This window comes from Eptesicus fuscus, chromosome 13 (assembly GCF_027574615.1).
Source record: "Eptesicus fuscus isolate TK198812 chromosome 13, DD_ASM_mEF_20220401, whole genome shotgun sequence".
Classification (NCBI taxonomy): Eukaryota; Metazoa; Chordata; class Mammalia; order Chiroptera; family Vespertilionidae; genus Eptesicus; species Eptesicus fuscus.
The window spans coordinates 65,375,269-65,398,921 of record NC_072485.1 but is presented as its reverse complement, the minus strand read 5'-3'; the positions used below and the strand labels follow the sequence as shown (position 1 = coordinate 65,398,921).

General features: G+C 43.4%; 2 protein-coding genes across 2 annotated transcripts in view; one reads left to right on the top strand and one right to left on the bottom strand.

Annotated features, from left to right (window-relative positions):
- Positions 1 to 344: 344 nt before the first annotated feature.
- Positions 345 to 2,405, bottom strand: BTBD18 (BTB domain containing 18). The gene has a single exon (XM_008159332.2). The coding sequence runs from the start codon at positions 2,403 to 2,405 to the stop codon at positions 360 to 362; it is 2,046 nt and encodes a 681-aa protein (XP_008157554.2). The 3' UTR covers positions 345 to 359.
- Positions 2,406 to 15,860: 13,455 nt separating this feature from the next.
- CTNND1 (catenin delta 1) overlaps positions 15,861 to 23,653 on the top strand; it is a 48,903-nt gene continuing 41,110 nt past the window's right edge. Inside the window, exon 1 of the mRNA XM_028136216.2 lies at positions 15,861 to 16,068. The gene's annotated coding sequence lies outside the window, so the exon portion shown is untranslated. The remainder of the gene's footprint in view (positions 16,069 to 23,653) is intronic.

Below are 23,653 nucleotides of genomic sequence, written 5' to 3'. Positions count from 1 at the left end.
GATGTACTTAATTTTTCCTGAATTCGCTGTGTCTCATAACCTGGGAGACCTGGCCTTAGCTATTACCTATGAAACACTAGAGTTGGAGACCTCATAGTTTATTATTCTACTTATTTGTCACTGTAAAGTAGATTATAAGGAACCAAGAAGGTTCAAGTTCATAATTTTCTACCCATGGTACTAAATTTCTGCCCAGCTCCCAAAACCTGGGGAGGGGAGAGCACGGCCTAAGGAGAGCAAGGGGAATGCCAGCCTCTTGTGCTGAGAGGGCAGACATGTGCTAGCCTCTCGGCCAATACCACTTTTGCTAGCCAACATTTCCCATCCTCCCAGTGCCCCTAAACTGCCTTCCCTATCCACTAGGTTAGTATATCTACCTCTGTTTCTGACTCTGAGGAAGGGTCTGGCCATACGGAGGGAATACTGGTAGGTACTAGCTTCCCCTCTGATGTCCAATCTACCACATCAATCTCTTCCTCTTCAGGGCTGGCAGAAGGTGAGTCTAACAGCTCAGAGTTGCTAAGTACCTCCTTGCCTGGTTCTAGGGCAGGGTATAACACATCTTCCATAGTTAGGGATACTTCCAGCCCTGTCTCTACCCAGTTAGTACAGGGAGGTAAGAGGTCCCCATAGGACCTTTGGGGAAGGTCAAGGGAGTCAATGTGGAGAAGTTTGTCCCTCTGACCATCCAGTGGCTTGGAACTGGTAATTTCTTGGTCTTGAGTCCAAGAGCGTCCTACAGAAAGCACCTCCCCTTCACTAATCTTAGAGGGCATGACAAGGGGGCTAAAGGGTTCAATTGTCTCTTTGTTCTCACCAACAGGTTCCTTCTCTAATCCAGTTAGCTCTCTGGACCAGAGTTCCATGTCTGGTAAATACCATTCTTCCCCTTCGATCCAGTTCTTTCCTGTTTCTGTCAAGTGATAACTAGGGGTCCTGCAGCCCTCAGCTTCGGGACTCTCTAGAGATCCTGTAGGAGGCTCGATGTCTGAGCCACATAGCATGAAGTCCAGGATCTCCTCCAGCTCACTGGTGGCAGCAACACTTGTGATTCGGTACTCCTCAGCTTCACAGGGCTGCTCTAGCAGAGCCGTGTCAAATGCATATGACTCTGTGCAGTCAATATCGAAACCAGGTTCCTTCCCTACCAGCTCTGGACTGGATCCAAACTCAGACTTCACCACTTGGTTGTCTGGGGAGCGGCTAGCAGAGAGCAGAATGTCTTGTAACTTACAGGACACAGGGGAGTCCTGACACAGGTCTATTCTAGTTGATGATATTTCTAGCTGGTTAACTGAGGATGGCTGAATTCCTAGAGGCTCATCTGAGTCTCCAGGTTCTGGGACATGAGGGCTATCTTTAGCGGTTTTAAGGGGAGGTTCTTGTACCACCTCCCAGCAGGTCCCATTAACAGTCTTCCTAAGCTTCACTCTCCCAACCTGCCCCTCTTCCGCAGAGTCTAAGTTAGGTGCCCTGACTTCAGGGCTCCATTTCTTACTCCCACCCATCTTTCCAAGACCAGATGGGCTTGAGGTGCTTTGTAGAGGACTAGCTCTCCCTGGTGTATGCTTGTCCTCTAGCACGTCTTTATTTATACTCTTTTGTCGCCAAAGACGCCGGCCAGGGGCTGCTGGCACTGAACTGGATCCACTTAAAATGCTGGAAGGCTTGGATGTATAGACATCAGGTGATAGCTTTGAACGACTCAGCCTGATCTTTCTGGGCAATAGTCGCTTATCCACAGAGGGGTACAAGCTGGGTGGGGAAAGCTCTGTAGGACCAAGGGCAGGGTCACTCTTATTTTCTTTAGATCCCTGACTGTGGCTTGATGGCAAAGAGCTTGCTTCTTCCGGAGCTGGGCAGGCTCTGGCCTTCCTCTTGAGCAGAAGAGTGCCAGATAAGTTCCCTGCATTCTGTCGGTTGCTCTTGTCCTGGGGCCCCTCGTCCTTCCCTGACAACTTCAATCTCACTGCCCCAAGAGGACAAGGAGTCTGGGTAACAGGCAGTGGAGTAGGGCAGTGGCTGGATGCCACCACCCTGGCAGAGATTGGTGGAGCACTTGGAGGTTGTAGGCACTCCCGGTTCAGTCTTCGGCCCTGAGGGGCCTTGACTAACTTCCCACCCTCTAGCTGAAGGGATTCTAGCTCAGATATGCGGAGCTGACGGGCAGCAGAAAGCACATCTTGGGCTTCTTCCAGAGATATTTCCATTTCTGAGGTATACAGGAAGTCCACCAGCTTCCTAAGGGTCGTGATCTTCAGGCCCCCCAGCTCCAGCACCACCTTACAACCCTGAGCTGGCCTCTCCTGCTCCAGGCGCTTTGTGAAGAAGGGGCTGCAGGCGGACAGGATGCAGCAATGGGCTGGGACTACCTCACCTGGAGGGAAACCCAAACACTTGGTCATCTCATGCAGGCTGGCATGTCCATGAGCTAAGCACAGATACTACTACTGAAATGGGTTGCTCCTTCTCTCAATTTTCCTCCATGGAAGTTCAAGTAGAAGGAAAAATATGTCCCTTTTGCCTTCCTGGAACCTTGAGCTATTACCTAGCTAACTAAAAATCTAGTTTGGACATTACTTTTTTCAAAAAGCCTTCCCCCACTCCCATGTCTGGGTTTGGTGCTCCTGAACACAGAGAGGTATTCTGCAGCTATCATAGCACTTGGCAATCTGTATCGTCCACCTTCAATAAATATAAGGACTGACTGTCTTACTGCAGTATATCCAATGTTGGACAGAGTAGGATCAAATACTTGCTAAATAAATTTTCGTGACTCACACGAATATAAAAAAGTTATAGAAGCTGCTTGTGATCTAATAGAAAGGGCATGACCTTTGGATATGTACACTCAGAACTTAATTCTCTCCTGAGCTCTATCTACTGCCTAATAGGCAGTGGTCTGTCCTGAACCACCTTCTCACTTTATGGGCACTTCCTGGGCAATCTCAGTCTCTCCAATGGCTTCAAATACCAAATGCTTGCTGATGATGCCACCAAAACTGTTTATTTCAAAATAAAGTATCACATTCACCCAGTTGTTCAAGCCTGAGCACTTGAAGTTATCTTTGATTCTTTGTTCTCCCTTACCTACTGCATTTAATTCAATTTTTTAAAAATATATTTTTATTACTGAAACCAGTTTGGCTCAGTGGATAGAGCGTCGGCCTGTGGACTGAAAGGTCCCAGGTTCGATTTCGGTCAAGGGCATGTACCTTGGTTGCGGGCACATCCCCGGTAGGATGTGTGCAGGAGGCAGCTGGTCGATGTTTCTAGCTCTCTGTCCCTGATCCTTCCTCTCTGTAAAAAAACTATAAAATATATATAAAAAATATGTATATATATTTTTATTGATTTCAGAAAGGGAGAGGGAGAGAGAGATAGAAACATCAATGATGAGAGAGAATCATCATTTATCGGCTGCTTCCTGCATGCCCCTTACTGGGGATTGAGCCTGCAACCTGGGCATGTGCCCTTGATCGGAATTGAACCTGGGACCCTTCAGCCTGCAGGTCAATGCTCTATCCACTGAGCCACAGCAAGTAGGGCTAAGCATTAATTTTTTAAAAGCAAGTCATTTTTGAGTCATTATATGCCAAGTATTATTCTAAGGGTTTTACCAGTATTCATTTAATCTTTACCAGACCCCTATGAAGTAGCTTTGTTATTATAGATGAGTAAATTTTGGCATAGTTAAATATGTGCCTACAATTATATGGTTAGTAAGTAGCAAAAAAAGATTTGTACTGGGAGTTGGGGAGTGGGGCTGATTACAGAATCTATACTCAACTTCAAGAAGTTTTTTTTTTTTTTTTTAAATATATTTTATTGGTTTTTTACAGAGAGGAAGGGAGAGAGATAGAGAGCTAAAAACATCAATGAGAGAGAAACATCGATCAGCTGCCTCCTGCACACCTCCTACTGGGGATGTGCCCGCAACCAAGGTACATGCCCTTGACTGGAATCGAACCTGGGACCTTTCAGTCTGCAGGCCGACGCTCTATCCACTGAGCCAAACCAGTTTCGGCAACTTCAAGAAGTTTTAAAAATTCTTTATCTACTCAATATCTTAGTTCAGGCCACTATCCCCTCTTCTGGATTACAAAACAGCCTCCTATCTGGGCCCATGAGTAATCCAATAATTCTTATGCAGCTTGAGTGCTGTTTCTAAAAGTAGGTATCTGATCATGACCTTCTTAAAACCTATAAATACAATTCCCAATGTTCTGAGGACAAGACCTACTTCCTTTGTATAACACTTAAGACCTCACATGGCTGCTGCTAATTTCTCTAGTAATATTTCTGGTCACTTCCTGTAGTCTGCACTCTAGCCATAAGAAGCCACTCACAAATCACTCTTCACATCTCTAATTCTCTGTATATTCTGTTCTCTTTGCCTGGGGAAAACCTTTCCTCACTTCCTCCTATTTCTGTTTGCCCTTCAGACCTCACTATAGGGGGTTACTTCCTCCAAGAAAATCTCCTGAATCCCCATTCCCCAAACTCAAGCCTGTAAAAGATGCTTCTGTATCAGCCAATAGTTACCCCAATTGGTTATCATACTACACAGTTACCCTCACTCCCGTGGGAATGCCTGTCCCTCCCGCTCCTACCTGAATATACTGGTTATTTGAGTGTTTCCCTTAAGTGATTTCCTTTCAAGGAAGGACTTTTATCTTTACATATATTGTATGCCCATGCCAGTATAGTGCACTAGCATACAGTAGGTAATACACTTTTTGTTTATTCTGAATTAAGGAATGAATCCCAACTCTGCACTTACTAAGAGAACAAACAGGCAAATCACTTAATTCTCTGGGCCTCAGCTCATTTATATATAACATTATTTATTTCACAAGGCTGTTATAAGAGACATATACAGTAGAATATATACTATGTAAACTGTAGAGTGCTATACAATACTGGTTGTCAAAATCCTTTTCTATAAATGAAACTGAGCTCCAGAGAAATGAAGTTACTTGCCCATTTGTCACTTAGTTACTAAAAAAACTAGAATGCAAACTGACTCCTAGTATTGGACCTTTCCCAGGCTCAACCTCATGCTGATTTAACATATTAAATATAAAGGGAAGAGGTGGAAATAAGGTATATATACAGGGGTGACCAAAAGCTGGCTTACAATTGTATGCCAAACACAGCTTAGTTTTATATTATTTACTAGAGGCCTGGTGCATGGATTTGTGCACCAGGGGATAGCGTGGGGAGGGGGGTAAGAAAGGGGACCCTTAACCTGGCCTGCGCCCTCTTGCAATCCGGGACCCCTCGGGGGATGTCCGGTTTAGGCCCAATCCCTACAGACCAGTTTGGCCTGCGGGGATCGGGCCTAAACCTGCAGTTGGGCATCCCCTGAGGGATGTAGCAGTGTGCCAAGTGGCAGGTGGCCAGGGAGGAGCCTGAGCCAGGGTTGGGTGCTGCACCACTCACGCTCATCCCGGCCTGCTGCCCTGCCGCTGCTGCTTGCCGCCCAGTAGCGCTGCGGTGGAGTCAGGAGAGGCTCCCGTTGCTGCAGCTGCTCTCACCAGCTGTGAGCCTGGCTTCTGGCTGAGTGGCGCTCCCCCTGTGGGAATGCACTGACCACCAGGGGGCAGCTCCTGCATTGTCCCCTGGTGGTCAGTGCACATCGTAGTGACTGGTCGACTGGTCATTCCAGTTGCTCGGTCATAACAGTTATTTAGGCTTTTATATATATATAGATTCTTGTGTTATATGTTTTTCTGTATGAACAACTGTAAACCTACTTTTGCCCACCTCTGTATTTTAGGTCAAACAACAATAAAAACCATAAATTTGAAGACAAGAATAAAAAAAGCAACAGGTTGGCAAGAAAATAGGAAACTAAAAAAAAAAAAGAAAGAAAAAAAAAGAAAATAGGAAACTATGTAATAGTATCACCTAATATATTGAAAGCACTTTTCTGAGTGCTTTACATATGTTAACTCAATACTCACAACCATCCCATTATGATATTATCCAAGTTTTAATAGAATTTCTACACTTAAACTTTATAATTAATTATTATTATTATTTGGTTAATCCTCACCTGAGGGTATTCTTCCATTGATCTTTCAGAGAGAGTGGAAGGGAAGGAAAGACAGACAGAAACACATTGATTGGTTGCCTCCTGCATGTGGGCTAGGGAGGAGCCTGCAACCGAGGTATATGCCCTTGACCAGAATTGAACCCGGGACCCTCTGATCTGCAGGCTGATGCTCTACCCACTCAAACTGGGTAGGGCTAATTTCATTTTTTAAGGGAAAAAGAGCATAGTCTCATTTTCACTCTTGCAAATATAACTGTCCTAGAAAACAAACAGCTCTTTAACAAATAGCTTACAGTGCTCAAAGGCAAGAGAACACTTTTTTTTTTTTTGGTTTTGTCCTCCTCTTCCTGGTTCTAAAGTCTTTTTATCTTATTCTATGGTGAGTTTTCAATTGAGTCCCCACTACAGTAAGTTCTCAATGTCATTAATAGGTTTTTAGAAACTGGAACTTCAAGCAAAATGACTATAAAGAAACTAATTTTACCATAGGCTAATTATGTAAACAAGAGTTAAGTTTCTATAGCATATTTCTGGTCACAAAAATGCCACCAAGCTATTAAATAAGGAACCGAAACACTTACAATATTAAACATTGTAATAAATGTGAGGTATATGTACAGTTAAAGAATCCTATCTAATAAAGAGGGAATATGCAAACTGACCATCACTCTGCCAAAGATGGCGGTGCCCATAGCCACAAGATGGCGGCACCCAGTCCTCTCAGCCCCGCTGGAGTCCCCCAGTCCCGAGGGGGCAGCCACTGAGAGCGGGCAGCGTGAACAGCCTGGCGGAATGCTTGCTTTGTCACCATGGCAAGCGTTCCACCCCAGCCACGGAGGGCCTCTGGGCAGCGGGCACAGGGTGGCAGGGGGAGGGGGAGTGCTTGCGTCATTGCCCCAGCGACGAGGCAAGCATTCTGCGTCCAGCCTCGGAGGGCCTCTGGCCAGGCCGGGCACAGAACACTTGAGTCATTGCAGGCCAGGCTGAGGGACCGCCCCCCCCCCCCCCCGTGCATGAATTTCATGCACCGGGCCTCTAATGATTCATAAAAGCAAGTCAGATAATTATTTTCCAACCTGCTTATTCTACTTTAGGGTTGTAGGTGGCCAAAGCCTATAAGGCAGCTCAAGGCAGGAATCAACCCTGGACAAACACCCTTCCCTTATAGGGTGCACCCACAAACACACTCTTATACCCACTCAGACTGGGACAACTCCGACATGCTAATTCACCTAACATACACATCTTTGGGATGTGGAAGGAAACTAGCAACCGGGCATGGGGAGAAAGTGCAAAATCCACACAGACAGTGGCCTAGCTGGGAATCAATTTTATTTCCCTTTTTAATGTAATGAAGCAACATTGAACAAAACAATGTTATCCAAGGACCTGCTGCAGTCTCTTACCTTCTGCCTGCAGAAGGACATCACAGAATACCCCACTCTGTTGCTGGTGATACAGCTGCAGAAAAGCCAACCGGAGGAACCGGGAATTTCTGTATATGATTTTGGGACTGGCAGGAGAACACATGTTGGTCTATTAATAAACCTAGGTTTTCACAGATCAGATTCCTGTGGATAAAAGAACATACATTTCAGAACTATGCTTATACCTTTTTTTGTCTTTGAAATGGCAGGAAAATTTGAAAGTTGAGGATCCATAAGCCCAGAAATTGTGCCAAGGTATTTTAAGAAAGACTATCATAGTTGTTTCATGAGGGAGATACAAGATAAGTCTCAATTTGAATCTCAGGTAAATAACCTAACTTCGAGTCTCACTTTTCTCATCTATGAAATGGAACCGATAACAGTAGTTACCTCTTAGGGTTGTTTTAAAGACTAAATGAGCCAATGCAGGTAAAATTGCTTAGTTCTATGCGTGCCTGGCACATAATAACTATCACCCCCAAAATAGTAGCTATTATCCTTGAACTTTCCTCATTCACAGTATCTATAGTTCTGACTACTCATATTCTTCCTGAGCATCACACTCCAGAGTTACATGGGTATAATCCTCAATTTAACATTTAAGAAACAATATGAATATAAAATTCTCTAGCAAGTGTATACATCTTTTCTCTGAGCTCACTCTACCACACTAACCAGCAGAGGGTGCACAGTAAAGAAAAGCTGCTGGAGTTGGTGGGAAGGTCGGGCACAGAAATTAGGACATTACCTAATGGTTCAGATGTTCTTGATTAAAGCGAGCCCGATTTCATTGGGTAAAGAATCTAGCCTTTAGGTTTGTCAGTCCAGTTGATTACCTGGCTAACAATGGACAGGGATAATTAAGCATTCTACCCCAACCAAAACAAACTGGATACTCTGACTTCAGGCTAACTACATTTCCAGCTTTTCGCCCTGAATCCCTTACACTTACTGCACAGCTGGTGTTCCTCTCCTGGCATGCAGTTTTCTGTCAGGTGGCACTGATGATCAGAAGAGTTAACATTAAACTATCAGGAAAGAAACAAGTGAAAAAGTAAATTAAGAAAGGATAGGTTCAATACGGATCCAGCCAGAGATGCGGATGGAGGAGGTTGGCAGCTGTTGCAAGGGCCCAAACTGAGGCCCTGGGGAAGCTTACCAACCCACCAGCTCCCGCCTTGTCCCCAGACCCAACCTGAACTGGCTCTGTAGTAGGAGTCGCCCCTGCTGTCCTCTCTGTGCTTGCTTCCTCCCAGTGTCCAGCCTCGCAACGGGAGGGTTATCCAAAAAAGCAGCACAGGTGGGTGAGTGCCTGAGGTTCCTCTTCCCGTCCGGAACCAAGGGAATCGGAGTTGGCGTAAGAAGCAGGGCTTCAGGGAAGGCCCTGCAAAGCTGGGCGCCCAGGCGCCCTGGCCCAACTCCTTTGACGAGAGGCTCCTTAACGCAAAGGTTTCTGGGAATAGAGTGTGGGGATCCCGGAGGCCGGAATTCAGGGTTCACCCTCACCTTCAGCTATGGCCGCACGGCCTTTGCAGCCTCCGTCTCTCTGGCGTCCTCTTCCTGCGGGGCACCCTCATGCACTGGGAGGTGATGACTGGGAGGACCTGCGGCCACGCGCGCCTGGCGCCACGCACCTCGCGCTGCTGCCCTCGCGCACATGCGTCGTGGGGCCGACGTCCCTCCTCCCCAGCTCTCTGGTTTAGTCTGCCGGGATACATCATCCCCATTGGCCGAAGGTTTCTGGGACAGCCAATCACAGGAGGAGGAGCACTTTGGCGGGAGGTTAAGTCTCGAGGTACTTGAGAGCTGGGGGAGAAGGTCGGCGCGAGAGGTGGGGTCGGAGGAATTCTGATGGTAGCGGGCTTCTCCCTCATGGCTGAGCGAACACCCCGAAAACAGGGTCTGGACGCTCCAATTGGGTAGGCCCCAGAGCACTTGAAGGAGACTTCCGGAGTCTCCCAGGAGAGGTTGCAAATGGCGGCAGCCGTGTTAAGATCGCTCCAGGCTTAATGGAGGAAATAGTCCCTGTGATGGCTCTCCTCACACGTCGTCCCCTCATCTCTCATCCAGACAACTCCTAAAGCCAGGAACAAGGTTACTGGGCTCCTTTCTGAATTAAAATTTTTCCCAGATTCCACTTCAGCTCCAAATCTTGGCGAACTGCTGACTAGAGAGGGTTGCAGAACTTCCCGTCTGGAGTGGCCTGCGGTGTCCTTCCAGAGATGGTTTGTTTAGAACACTTCCTGACTGGAAACAGCTGCTTTCAGGGATGATATGAAAAGTTAAATGATCTCAAGTTTATAAACATTTAGCGAGAATGCCAACCCACGTTATCAGTCTGGACAGTGGGTCCTTGCCCTGTGTGTGCTAGGCCCGGTTCCTAGCTTTGGTGAGAGGTCACTTGCTGTCCAGCGCTGTATGAAAGTGGAGGAATCCAAAGCCATTGATGACAAAGTGAGATGGATTAAAACAGAGCAGTCCCTGCTGAGGCCAACTGGAGGCAGAAAAGGAAGACGCCTAAGAGAAGGGGACAAGACGTGGAGGGGTGAGTAGGAAGTACAGTTCGCTCAAATATGTCTTTATTGATATCTAATAGTCTCTCAAGAAAGGATTTGAGGTAGTTGACTGAACTATTGGGGAGAGGCGGGGGGGGGGGTGGCTGAGTATTTCCAAGTCAGGTAATATTTTCCCTAGTTTGAGGCTTCTGCTCTTAGGATAGAAAAAGAAAGGAGAACAGGAGACATTTTTTGTTGCAGTTGTCATATTTTGAAGAGGAAAAAATTCATGAAAGGACATAAAACTTTATAGAAGGATAGATTTTAGATCAGCATACAGATACACAAAAAAGCAAGCAAGCCAAAAAAAAAAAAAAAAAAGGAAACAGAAGGCAGAACAATATTTGTTTATGGCAGCTGTTAGTGTGGAATCAGGATGGGATTAAGCAGTGGAGTACCAGTACAGTTTTAAGTGATTCTATGGAGTTCTATAACAAAAAGGTAAATATTCTACTCCCTCATGAGTATACTATTATCAGCATTAGTAGAGAGACTCACTTCTTGATGTTTTAAAAATCCAATACCATTATAGTTAAATTATGTATTAGTAGAATTTCTAAAGGGAATGTTAAATGGCCATCCTACCTGGAGCTTCAAAAATGACAAACTTTGGATGGTAATGTGTAGCCACCAGAGGGTAGAAAGGGGTAAAAATAATTTGTTTTCCTCTGTACAGGTAGCCAGTATTTTTTTTTTGGAATTGATTGTTTTTTTCATTTCTTCTTGGCATTTATAGTTTTAGTCTATTTTATTTATTTTTATTTTATTTTATTTTTTTAAATGTATATTTTATTGATTTTTTCCAGAGAGGAAGAGAGAGGGATAGAGAGCTAGACACATCCATGAGAGAGAAACATTGATCAGCTGCCTCCTGCACAGCCCCCACTGGGGACGTGCCCGCAACCAAGGTACATGCCCCCGACCGGAATCGAACCTGGGACCCCTGAGTCCTCAGGCCGACACTCCATCCACTGAGCCAAACCAGTCAGGGCTATTTTATTTTTTTAAAATATATTTTTATTGAATTTAGAGAGGAAGGGATAGAAACATTAATGATGAGAGGGAATTATCAGTCAGCTGCCTTCTGCATGCCCCCTACTGGAGATCAAGCCAGCAATCTGGGCATGTGCCCCGACTGGGAATTGAACCAGGACCTCCTCCACTGAGCCATACTGGCTGGGCTAGTTTTAGTCTATTTTAGAAGTAGAGTCATCACAGCATAGCACGCTGCACCGTATATGAAGAATTAAAAAAAATGTATATTTTTATTGATTTCAGAAAGGAAGGGAGAGAGAAATAGAAACATCAATGATGAGAGAGAATCACTGATTGGCTGCCTCCTGCACATTCCCTACTGGGGATCGAGCCCACACCCAGGAATGTGCCCTTGACCTGAATCGAACCCGGGATCTTTCAGTCTGCAGGCCGACATTCTGTCCAGTGAGCCAAACGAACTAGGGCTGCACCATATAAGAATTTTAATATTTATTTTTAAAATACTATTTTATTTCCCAGTTCTTCTCTAATCTTTCACCATTTAATGTTATCTTGTGTTTCTTTATGTGTTAAGTAAGTGGTGACAGTTATGGGTGGGAAAGTTAAGCTGGGAGAGTTATAAAACTGACCACTGAATGTAATATTCCATGCATACAGAGAAAAAAAAAAAGAAAGAAAGGGGGAAAACACAAACAAAAAACAACACTATCTCTAAACATATCCTCAATCCATTGACTTCTCTCCATTTTTACTGCTACCACTGTAGTGAACTGCTTATCACCATCACTTGACCTTCAAACTAATTTCCTTGCTTCTACTTTTGTTCCCTTTTCAATCCATTTGTCACATAGATAGCCTGAACTTTAAAAAAAATGTGAGTTAGAATTTACCATTCTGCTGTTTAAAACTCTCACAGGCTTTCCCCTAGAATAAAATCAAATCTACTTTCTCTAACCTATAGGAACCCTTCATGTTCTGATTCCTGCCTACCCCTTCCTCCTCATTTGCAACAACTCTGCTGGATCCAGTGTGTTTCAACCCCACACTTCAGAGCTTTGGCATTCGTAGTTATCATTGTTCATATCTTCTCATGGTTGGCTGCTTCTTACCATTCAGATTTCAACTTAAATGTCACCTCTCCAGGGAGTTTGTCCCTGACATAAGACCACAAGCCCTAGCCAGTTTGGCTCAGTAGATAGAGCATCAGCCTTCGACCAAAGGGTCCTGGGTTCAATTCCGGTCAAGGGCACATACCTGGTTGCAGGCTTCTCCCTGGCCCAGGCCCTGGTTGGGGCTCATGCAGGAGGCAGCCAATTGATGTGCTTCTCTCACATTGATATTTCTCTCTGTCTTTCCCTCTCTCTTCCACTCTCTCTAAAAATCAATGGAAAAATATCCTTGGGTGAGGATTAAAAAAAAAAAAAAAAGTAAAAATAATAAAACAGACCACAAGTCGCCTGGCTTGTTTTGCTCAGTGGTTGAGCATTGACCCATGACTGTTTGATTCCTGGTTGGGTCACATGCCTGGGTTTCGAGCTTGATCCCCAGTAGGGAGCATGCAGGAGGCAGCAGATCTATGATTCTCTCTCTCCCTCTCTTTGAAATCAATAAAAAATATTTAAAACAGACCAAAAGTCATTCTCATCAGACTCTGAAATCCCTGTATAATCTTCCATCTGGCACATTACTTATTAACCTCCTCCCCCCGACCCCCTGCTAGAATGTAAGCTTACTGAGAGCAGGAAATGTGTCTATCTCATTATTCTTGACATTTACTGGCTCATGGTAGGTGCTTAAAATATTTAGAACTAGTCTTTTTATTTTTTATAAATTGAGTGTAAACAGTTTTTCCTTAGTGCATATTAATCCTTGAGATGCTTTTTTTGAAGATAGCTGTTTCATATTTAAATTGTAATAACTTTTTCACCATTGAGTTATCTTTAAAAATGTTTTATATATAATTATATATATACCAGTGGCCCGGTGCATAAAATTCATGCATGGCAGGGTATGTCCCTCAGCCCGGCCTGCACCCTCTCCAATCTGGGACCCCTTGGGGGATGTCCGACTGCTGTTTTAGGCCCGATCCCACTCCGGGACTACTGGCTCCTAACTGCTCACCTGCCTGCCTGATCGCACCTAGCCACTGCCTGCCGGCCTGCTCGCCCCCAACTGCTCCTCCTGCTGGCCTTCTTGCCCCCAACTACCCCTCCCTGCCGGCCTGCTTGCCCCCAACTGGCCCCCCCTGCTGGCCTGATCACCCCCAACTGCCCTCCTCTTCTGGCCTGATTGCCCCTAACCACCTCTGCCTTGGCCCCGCCACCATGGATTTGTCTGGAAGGACATCCGGAAGGTTTCCCAGAAGGTCTCCTGGTCTAATTAGCATATTACCCTTTTATTAGTGTAGATAGAGGCCTGGTGCACGGGTGGGGGCTGGCTGGTCTGCCCTGAAGGGGGTCCCGTATCAGGGTTGGGGGTCCCCTTAGGGGGCGGGGCTGGCCTGGGCTAGGGGCCTGGAGTGGTTTGCAGGCCAGCCATGCCCCCCTTGGGGTACTGGTCCCCACTGGGGGTGGTGCTGGCCTGGGCGAGGGGCTGGGGCGGTTTGCAGGCTGGCCACGTCCCCATTGGGGTGGGGGTCTCCGCTGGGGGGCATGGCCAGCCTGGGTGAGGGGCTGAGGGCCGTTTTCAGGCTGGCCAGGCCCCCTTCAATAAAAGGGGGGGTCTCTGCTGGGGGGCATGGCCAGCCTGGACGAGGGGTTGAGGGCTGTTTGGGGGCAGTTTGCAGGCCGGCCAAGCCCCCAGCTTTGTCCGGAAGGACGTCTGGAAGGTCTCCTGGTCTAATTAGTATATTACTCTTTTATTAGTATAGATATTTTAAATATATTTTTATTGATTTCAGAGAGGAAGAGAGAGGGAGAGAGATAGAAACATCAATGATGAGAGAGAATCATTGATTGGCTGCCTCCTGCAAGTCCCTCTCTGGGGATAGAGCCTATAATCTGGGCATTCGTCCTGACCGGGAATCGAACTGTGACCTTCTGGCTCATAGGTCGACACTCAATCACTGAGCCACACCGGCTGGGCTATATTTTGAATATAATCTACAAATACATTAATGTTAAATGACTTGTCCAGGATTACATAAGTAGTAAGCCAAGAAACTTTATTCACTCATTTATCTGTTGATATAAGGCTAAGCTCTTGGGATATACCAGTACTAGAAAGACACTGTTCATGCCAGGCGTCCTCAAACTACGGCCCGCGGGCCACATGCGGGTGTTTTTGCCGTTTTGTTTTTTTACCTCAAAATAAGATATGTGCAGTGTGCATAGGAATTTGTTCATAGTTTTTTTAAAACTATAGTCCGGCCCTCCAACGGTCTGAGGGACAGTGAACTGGCCCCCTGTTTAAAAAGTTTGAGGACCCCTGGTTCATGCCTTCATGGAATTTATCTCCTGGTGGGGGAAGACGGGAAAATACACACACACACACACACATACACACACACACACACACACACACACACGAAAAGGGAAGGCAAAACACTTGCAAGTTGTTAGTGGTCGTGTGAGGGAAACAAGATCAATTTATTTCTAGAAAATCATACAATATTTAGAATATGGTTCTGATCTAGGAACCCATGAAATCAACAAACATTTCTGTGCTGATTGTTTTCCTTTGGCAATTACCTTTGGCTTTTGAATTTGCTGTGGAGGAGCAGGAATAGATGGAAAGTAGAGTTAGAAGATGTGATAAGGTAATAGGAGATGATTCTTAGATAATGAGAGCTAACTCCTGTTCATTCTAGTTTGTTTAAAGCCCATCAAACAAGTGCTGTGATGCCTGTTTGGTCTTCTAGCACTTCTCAGGCATTCTTTTGGACACTTTAGACCAAATATGAGGGTCTATGGGACTATATACCAAACATTGGGTGAATAATGGCTAACAACATATTAAGATAACTCAAAAAAAACACAAACCTGTATAATCCTTTTTACTTTCTAGGACAAGTGTAATAAGAGAATGTATGAGCTAGAAGCTTGAAATTCACAAAGAAAGCTAATTTTCTTGATGTGAGACTTACTTTTCCTTACACATACTGTTACCTTCTGTAACTATATTGCTTGTTTATTGGATTCCATTTATTCTGTCCCTCATACCCACATTATTTTAATTTGGGGACAAATGGGAAGACAGTGATTTTCCTCAACAATCCAGTGGATTCAGCTTCCTTCTAGTTGAAAGTATAGACATTAAGAACTGTTTAAGTCGAGGCATTTATAATTAGCTCTAATGCAGTTAAACCAAAACAATGAATCTGTAAGTTTACCTCAGATATCCTCTATCATCCCAATCAACATATAATAGTCCTATTTTTAGGATTTCTCTCTCCCTCGCTCCCAGTCTCCCTTTGGGAAAATGCTTTGGGGTAGAAAGCAACAAATCAAATAGCAGCAGGCAAATGAAATCAGCTCTTTTTCCTCACACGGAAAGGAAGGGAGAGGGAGCAAGAGTCCCACCCTCAAAGAGAACCGACTCTTAGGCATGCCCTTGTATAAAGCCTTTGGGCCCCCTGAGCCCTGCAGTAACTCCTCAGAGACTATACGGTTTTCACTTTAAATATAAATATATATATAAAACTTCCCCGTCTCTCTCCTCCTCTCTTTCCCTTTTTTTTTTTAATTTCCTATAATGAAGTTTCCTATTGGATAAAATCTGCTCCCTGATTTATGCCTGGCTCCTATTGGAAGTTCTCAGGGACTGACATCACTTAGGAAAGCGAGGGGGTAGGGCTGCCAGATCAGTTTGTCACCACCCAGGCTCCCTAGCCTTTGGCTGGGTGCAACTTCCATTTTAGGTGTTGGATCTGAGGGAAAAAAAAGAGGGAGAGAAAGAAGACCAGGAAAGATCCTGAAAGGAGGAAGAGGTGGCGAAAAAATCAACTACCTTGCTGGATTTGTCTTTCTCAACACATTGACGAAGCCTTGGGTTTCTTTCTTAAAGGACTGGTTTACAGAAGACATTTGAGGTGTGTGCCTTTTAAAAAAATGTGTATTCAGACGGGTAAAGGAGGATAACCCAAATCGAATTTTTGCCTTACGGTAACCAGAGGGAATTTAAAAACGAGAGAGTCTGCTATGCTGACGGGTGACTTCTAAGCAATTGTTAATTTTTCTTCCTACTTACTTTGGGGAATTTTATTATATTTTTTATAGGTAAAATATTCAAGATTCAGAAACAAACTTCTAGGTCTCTCTAATAGAGATGAATAGATTCAGAGGGGTGAGAGCAACTCCATAAGTTTACATTTTGGTGTGTTCTTTGATTTTATATATTTCTCTGGATTAAGCTTACAAACTTGTGTTTTCAGAGCCCAAACCAAAAGTTGTTTTTTTTTTTTTTTGCATTTTGCGTGTGGGTTGGGAAAGGAATTTCTGGGTCGGAAGCTGGTTATACATATGCTACTTCATGTGTTTCAAAACTTTTCTTTCCCTTTCATCATTAGATTTGTGGAAGTGGAAAGTTGCTGGGAGCTTTGCAGCTTAAACGGTGGTGTTTTTTCTCCCACAGAGTTTGAACGGCCCAGATCGGTTTCAGCCCAGCTATTCCTGGGTGGATCCCTCTTTTACTTTCCAGGTGTGGTGGGTGGGAGCCTCATTCTCCTGCTAGACGTTGCCTCCCTGCTTTGCCTTATAAAAGAAAACAGATGGGTCCATGTTAACTGAATTGTAATCCCCTTTTCTTCTAAAACTACCTTTGATGGCAAAGATTTGTGGAGGTGTATTTTCAGTCTGTAAATACGATAGTATTTGGTTTATGTGCTGAAAGGGATTAGGAAATCTTAATCATGCTTTTTAGTTCACCTGAGTAAAGTGGCAACACACCTGAAAATATTTCCAGCTTTATGCTCTCTTAAAGGGCCATGGATTAAATAAGGTTAGGCTAAGAGAAAACACTTATACTGTACAGACAAACTTCAGAGTTTAGAATGGATTTGAGAAAACACAAGGGGAATTCTTATTTTAAACCAAACTGAAAGTTCTTTTTTGGAGGTAAGTTTTTGTTTGCTGTGAAATCAGAAATCTGTAAGAGCTAAAGGCCCATGACTGTGCTTTCAAATCTTATACTTAATTTTAAGATTTGTTTTTGCAGATATGTTCTTGTAAAAATACTGATTCTAGATAATTATATAGCCAACTCATCAGTAGCTGAAAACTGAGTGTTCTCTTCCTTTTCCTTTTGAAAATGCGAATCAGTCTGAACATTATTGCTGGATTAGGTGCTGCCCTAATTGTAACAAGATGGGCCTTAATATGTAAACTGCTCATTAGCTTTAAACTGATATGTCTATAACCTCTGATTTTTGTGCCTTGCGCCCTCCACCCCTCCGCCAATTCTTTTTAGACTATAGTACTTCCTCGTATTTCTTTTCTAGAACTGAGAGTATTTTTTGCAAGATGATTTCATCCTTATGAGGTTGTGGCTTCATAGGAAACAACTTTGTTTCTCCTTTTAATATAATCTGCAAGGGCTACAGTAAGATTTTTCATGTCTGGATCTCATAGCAAGTGCAGTTAAAAAGAAAGAAAAAAGACAATGTCTACAATCTGTTGGGCTCTAGTTCTTATTTGATATTTTCCAATTTATCTTTCAAATGTTCTCTCTGTTTTGACTTCAGCCTAGGGAGGTTTCTTGGTGGATCTTTGAAGGGTTGGTCATATTGCTGCCAGAGTGTCGGTTTCCTACTCAACCTTTAGGGGGAGGGACGAGGGAATCTGAAGGAGTACAAAGGCAGTTTGAAAATAGGTTCTGGATGACTGAATGGTGGTGATTTGGGTCCAGCTTTAAATACTGGGCTTTGTGTAACTGCAGTGAGCATCCTAGTTAACTGTCGTCCAGGACTATTGCCACGAACTGAGGCATTGTTTTAACTGGTATGTACTATAGAGCCTTTTGGATGATAAAATGGAAGATTGTCTTTTACCTCACCTCTACTGGTTCTTTCAGGAAATATAATAAGGGGTACAAATAAGTAAATCTTGAAATTTTTGTTTTGCTCATCATTTTGGTTTTGGGATAAAAAATGACAAATAAGTATGAGTTATGCAGATTTTTCTTTCCTTGTTTTGACTCCCATGTACTGTTGGTTTCTTTGTTATATGACTAAGGTATAATCTGTGTTCCAGGTGAGGGTCTCTTGTGAGTGGTTAGAGTTGTAGTGCCTTTCTTAAGGTTCCAATTATGGAGAGTCAGAGGGGCTAGAACATGTTCTTTCAGTTATTATAAGAATTGGGACTATTGGAAATCTTAAAAAAAATAAAAAGCTCCCAGTAATTGCAATTTATCCTTAAGTTTATGAGGTAGTTGCTCTGTAGGGATGGGTGCAAATAAATTAACATAGCTCACTATTCAATTGGAATAAAAAATTATTAGCTCTATATAATTTATTGCTTTCTATTTTGGTATCTGATGGCCCCCTTATTAAATGGCAGCCCTTCTCCCTTTCTTGTTTTTTTCTCGTGGTGCTAAGCATTTTGCCTAAACTACTTACTTAATTTCCCACAACAAATGTTTTTGTTTTCTTAAAGAATTTGAGCCTCAGAGAAGCTGAGGTTTGCTGGAAATTTCACTGCCTGTTAGTGGCCAAGACCAGGATTAAACCCTGGCCTGACTACTTACCAAGTCCACAGACTTAACCACTAATGCACTGCCATTCTCCAGAGAGAATAGAAAAAAGAGCCAGAACTAAAATCAGCCTTTGCTAAAGGAAAGGGTGTTTCATCTTGCAGAGGGTCAGTCCTCACTTAGATTTCTAACCTCCCTATTGGAATAACATATGTAAAAAATCCGCTTTCCATAGAGCAATGGAAAGCTGGGTATGCTATCATGGATATTATTTCAATCTTTAGAACAGGGATCTTTCCATATGCATACCATTGCTGTCCATTTTTAAATTTACTGGAAATGCCTCAAAGTTCATTGATTATCAGTGAAATGTCTTCCAGAGAATTTTCAGGCATGTGGTTTGGAATGATACTGCCAATTTGTAGGGCAGAGGCTTATAGCGGGTAGTTCAAATGTTATCACACGGTATTAAAATTGTCTATTTACTTTTGTCTTTCCTTCTAGAGTATGAGCTGCTAGAATGTAGGTATTATCTTATCACTGAGGTGTTCAGCAAGCCTTGGTTCAATAAGGATCTTAATGTAATGAGTGAGGGACCTTTGTGGGGAAGGCTGAAACGAAGTTGAGATAGGAAGCAATACCACCTAGATTAATAAAATTGAAATGTAATTTTGAAACTTTTACTCTAGTCTGTAGTTTCAATTTCAACCTTTGATTCATCTCCCACATTCCATTTTTAAGTAAAGTTTCTAGAGATATTGAAGATTTAAAATTTAAAATTTTCTTTAATTCGGTTTCTTTCTTGGGAAAGCAGTCCAAAGAATAGTATAAAAAAGTAAGGGTCGCCCTGGCCAGTTTTGCTCAGTGGATAGGGTGTTGGCCTGTGGACTGAAGGGTCCCGGGTTTGGTTCTGATCAAGGGCACATGCCTGGGTTGTGGGCTTGATCCCCAGTAGGGGGCGTGCAGAAGGCAGCTGATCAATGATTCTCTCTCATCATTGATGTTTCTATCTCTCGTTTCCCTTCCTCTCTGAAATCAATAAAAATATACATTAAAAAGTAAGGGTTTTCATCAGTTCATTTCATAATGTAGACAGCTGTTAACTTCAACCATTGAAACCTTAATGTAGCCACTTCTAGGGGAGAGGCACTAGTTACCTTAAACATATTAGGCCAGCATCAGGGGAGTATTGCTTTCAGCCATGTCAGAAGTGAGTGGTTTTTATACTTGTTGATAAGAACATAAAAATCTTGGAATGATAGTTTGAACCAGGGGTCCTCAAACTTTTTAAACAGGGTGCCAGTTCACTGTCCCTCAGACCATTGGAGGGCCGGACTATAATTTAAAAAAAACTATGAACAAATTCCTATGCACACTGCACATATCTTATTTTGAAGTAAAAAAACAAAGCGGCAAAAACACCCGCATGTGGCCCGCGGGCCGTAGTTTGAGGATGCCTGGACTTTGAACATTAGTGTTTCAACGAAGTTGTGTTTGGATATCACCGTATTGTTGGTCACTGCTTCCACCATGAAACTTCAGGAGATTTTGTTCACAAAGTGTGTTGGGAAGTTTATGAGTTTAAGAACTCAAATTTTATGTATAGTTTAGAATAATAGTAACAAGAAACTTGCCTAAAGGAATGAATTGTAGGTAATCAGTGGGTGATTTCATGTTCTCTTCTCTCGCAAAAGGGGTTTAATGCCATGAGAAGCTGAAGTACGATTACTCTGCCCAATGCAGCTGCCTTCAAGTTTTCTAATAGAAAGCATTGAGAGCCTGGCGGGGAGATTGTAAGGAGGGGAAAACAACTGTTCAGGTTAGAACTAAGCTAGGGGAAATAAGGGCATGGATTTATTTGTATTTAGTTATGTTGTATAATGTGTTTTTGGAAGTACTTTTTCTCCCTAATTCTACTTAGAATTGTATGTTGTTGATTATTAAATATTAAGCATTGAGAACATGGCCCACATTTACTGTTCCAGTTTAGGGACAGTGTTCCCCATTTTTAGGGCCACTTCTCCAGTGAGTCCTTCAGTCTGACTCGAGTAGTGTGGGCAATTTAGATCAGGCATGTACTGGGAATATTATAAGGATTCAGAGGTTTTTTTTTTTATTTTAAAGCTGCCTTTAAACAGGTAATTTGGTTATTCCTTTCACAAAACATGTCCCATTATATGATGATAAAAGTAAATTTTTAACTTAATTTTGAAAAAAGTTCAGACTTATAGGAAAGTTGCAAGAATAAGCACAATAACTCCGATATACCCTTCTTTCATTTAGACACCATTGTTTGGTTTTTAAAAAATATATTTTATTGATTTTTTACAGAGGAAGGGAGAGGGATAGAAAGCTAGAAACATCAACGAGAGAGAAACAATGATCAGCTGCCTCTTGCACCCCTCCTACTGGGGATGTGCCCGCAACCAAGGTACATGCCAGAATCGAACCCAGGACCCTTCAATCCGCAGGCCGACGTTCTATCCACTGAGTCAAACTAGTTAGGGCGTAGACACCATTGTTAACATTTGCCACAGATGCTTTATTATTCTTTATTTTTTTTATCAATGTGCTAACCAAACAGGAACTTTCCAATCTGAGAGTTCCATAAATATGGAGAGGCAAGGCAGCATAGCATAGTAGGTAAGAGCATGGATGCTGGAGCCAGACTGCCAGGGTTCAAATGTTGCTCTGCCACTTACTAGCCATGTAATATTGGGTAAATGGTTTAATTGCTCTATGCCTTGGTCTCTGTGTCTGTAAAATGAGGACAGTATTAACCATAGCATAGGACTGTTGTGATCATTAAATGATTTAATATATTTCAAATTCATAGTACAGTTCCCAGCTCATGTTAATACCTTGTAAGTGCTTGCTACTAGAATGGATGCTTTAAATGAACTCAAACATAATTTGTCTGTTGGAATAAATGCCCTTTAAGGTCTTAAAACCTGAGACTTTGTGGTAGATATAGATGCTTATATTAGAGAATAAATGGGCTTCCTGGATGGATAAGCTAACTTTTTTTTTAATGGGAAAAAGTATCTTTAGTAATAGGCAAGTTTGGGAGTGGTGTCCGTGTGGTTGTCTAAAATAAGGATGCTGTGGGGATGGATGGATAACTTTTAATGAACTAAAGTGAGGTGTGAGTGGGGAAAGAAAAACAGATGGCAAAGCTTGAATATTTTGCAGTAATTTCTTCAGAGACTTGGATGCTTTAGTAAAAAAAAAAAAAAAGCAATACAAGTGTCTCTCATCATTTTGTATCTGTGAAAGATAGAATTCCAGCATCCTAGGGTAAACTTTAATTTTGGCAGAGAATGAATTGAAAAAGCTTAGTTTGGGTTTATTACTCTTGACTTTGAACCAGATTCTTTACCTTGAAGTCTCACTTGTTCAACTAGGATTTTCAAGGATAACATTCCATTATGAATGGTTGTACAGGAAACATTTACATAGAAATGAAGACAGGCTTTTACTGTCCCTTTTCTTGAAATAAACCTCTCTCTTTTATATTTAAAAAACATTCTCTATTTCAATCCTTATTTATGGACATTAATAAAACGGAGACATGCAGCAATTTTGAGTTCACCAAAGCTTCCTGTGAGAATTGTGCTTTTTTTTTTTTAATATGTTTTTATTGATTTCAGAGAGGAAGGGAGAGGGAGAGAGAGAGATAGAAATATCAATGATGAGAGAGAATCATTGATCGGTTGTCTCCTGCACGCCCCCTACCAGGGATTGAGCCCACAACTCAGGCATGGCCCTGACTGGGAATCGAACCGTGACCTTCAGGTTCATAGGTTGATGCTCAATCACTGAGCCACACCAGCTGAGTGAGAAGTGTACTTCTTAAGAAAGAGGTCTGCTCTCATATATGGAACTTGAGGCCTTGTGCATGAAATTCGTGCATGGGGGTTTGTCCCTCAGTTTGTCTTGCGCCCTCTTGCAATCCGGGACCCCTCGGGTAGGGTCCCTTAAGGCCTGGCCGGCGATCAGGGCCATCTGTGTGATGCTGCTGCCTTCCTGCCACTTGTCGCCTCCCTCTGCGGGTGACAGGCATGGGGTGCGATCACTTGGCTGGCCTGGGCCTCCCTCTGTGGGGTGATCGATCACGGAGCCCCTAGATCGATTGCACTGCAGAGGAAGGTTCCCACCCCTTCCCCCCGCAACCCAGCTAGGGCTCCACGACCGATCGCCGCACAGAGGGTGGCCAGGGCCTCCCTCTTTGGGGTGATCGATTGTGGAACCCCCGCATCGATCGCCCCGCAGAGGGTGGCCTGGGCGTTCCTCTATGGGGTGATCGTGGGGCAATGTCAGGGCCCCCCTGACCAATCACATGGCACCTGCCTTGGCTGGCCTGGCGCCAGTGCGTGTCATTGCATGGTCATCTGGAAGGTTGTTATGCTGTTTGGTTGTTCGGTCAATTTGCATATTATGCCTTTATTATTATAGAAGATAGTCAATCTGTGGCCTGTGGGAAATATATATATTAGATGCAGCCATGTTTGGAAACTTCTAGGTTTCTTCCAGCCTACAGTTTTCCTTCCTTTCCTTCATACTAAGTAACCCATAAAACTAGTGTTCTGAATAGTATTTAAACTAATTTCGGTTGGTATTCCATTGCTTTCTGTCAAACTCCCCCACCCAGCTCTCCACATTTTTTAAAAAAATATATTTTATTGATTTTTTACAGAGAGGAAGAGAGAGGGATAGAGAGTTAGAAACATCAATGAGAGAGAAACATCGATCAGCTGCCTCCTGCACACCCCCTACTGGGGATGTGCCCGCAACCAAGGTACATGCCCTTGACCGGAATCGAACCTGGGACCCTTGAGTCCGCAGGCCGACACTCTATCCACTGAGCCAAACCGGTTTCGTCCTCTCCACATTTTTTAACCAACTATTGATTTTCCTAGTTTTCTCCTTTTTGTTTGCTTTCCTATTCTCTGGTGTCTCCCTTTCCCTGCCCTATCTTATTTTCCCTT

Bases quoted from the DNA above. Each gene is read 5' to 3' on its own strand.
- BTBD18 (XM_008159332.2), bottom strand. From the start codon at position 2,405: ATGACCAAGTGTTTGGGTTTCCCTCCAGGTGAGGTAGTCCCAGCCCAT.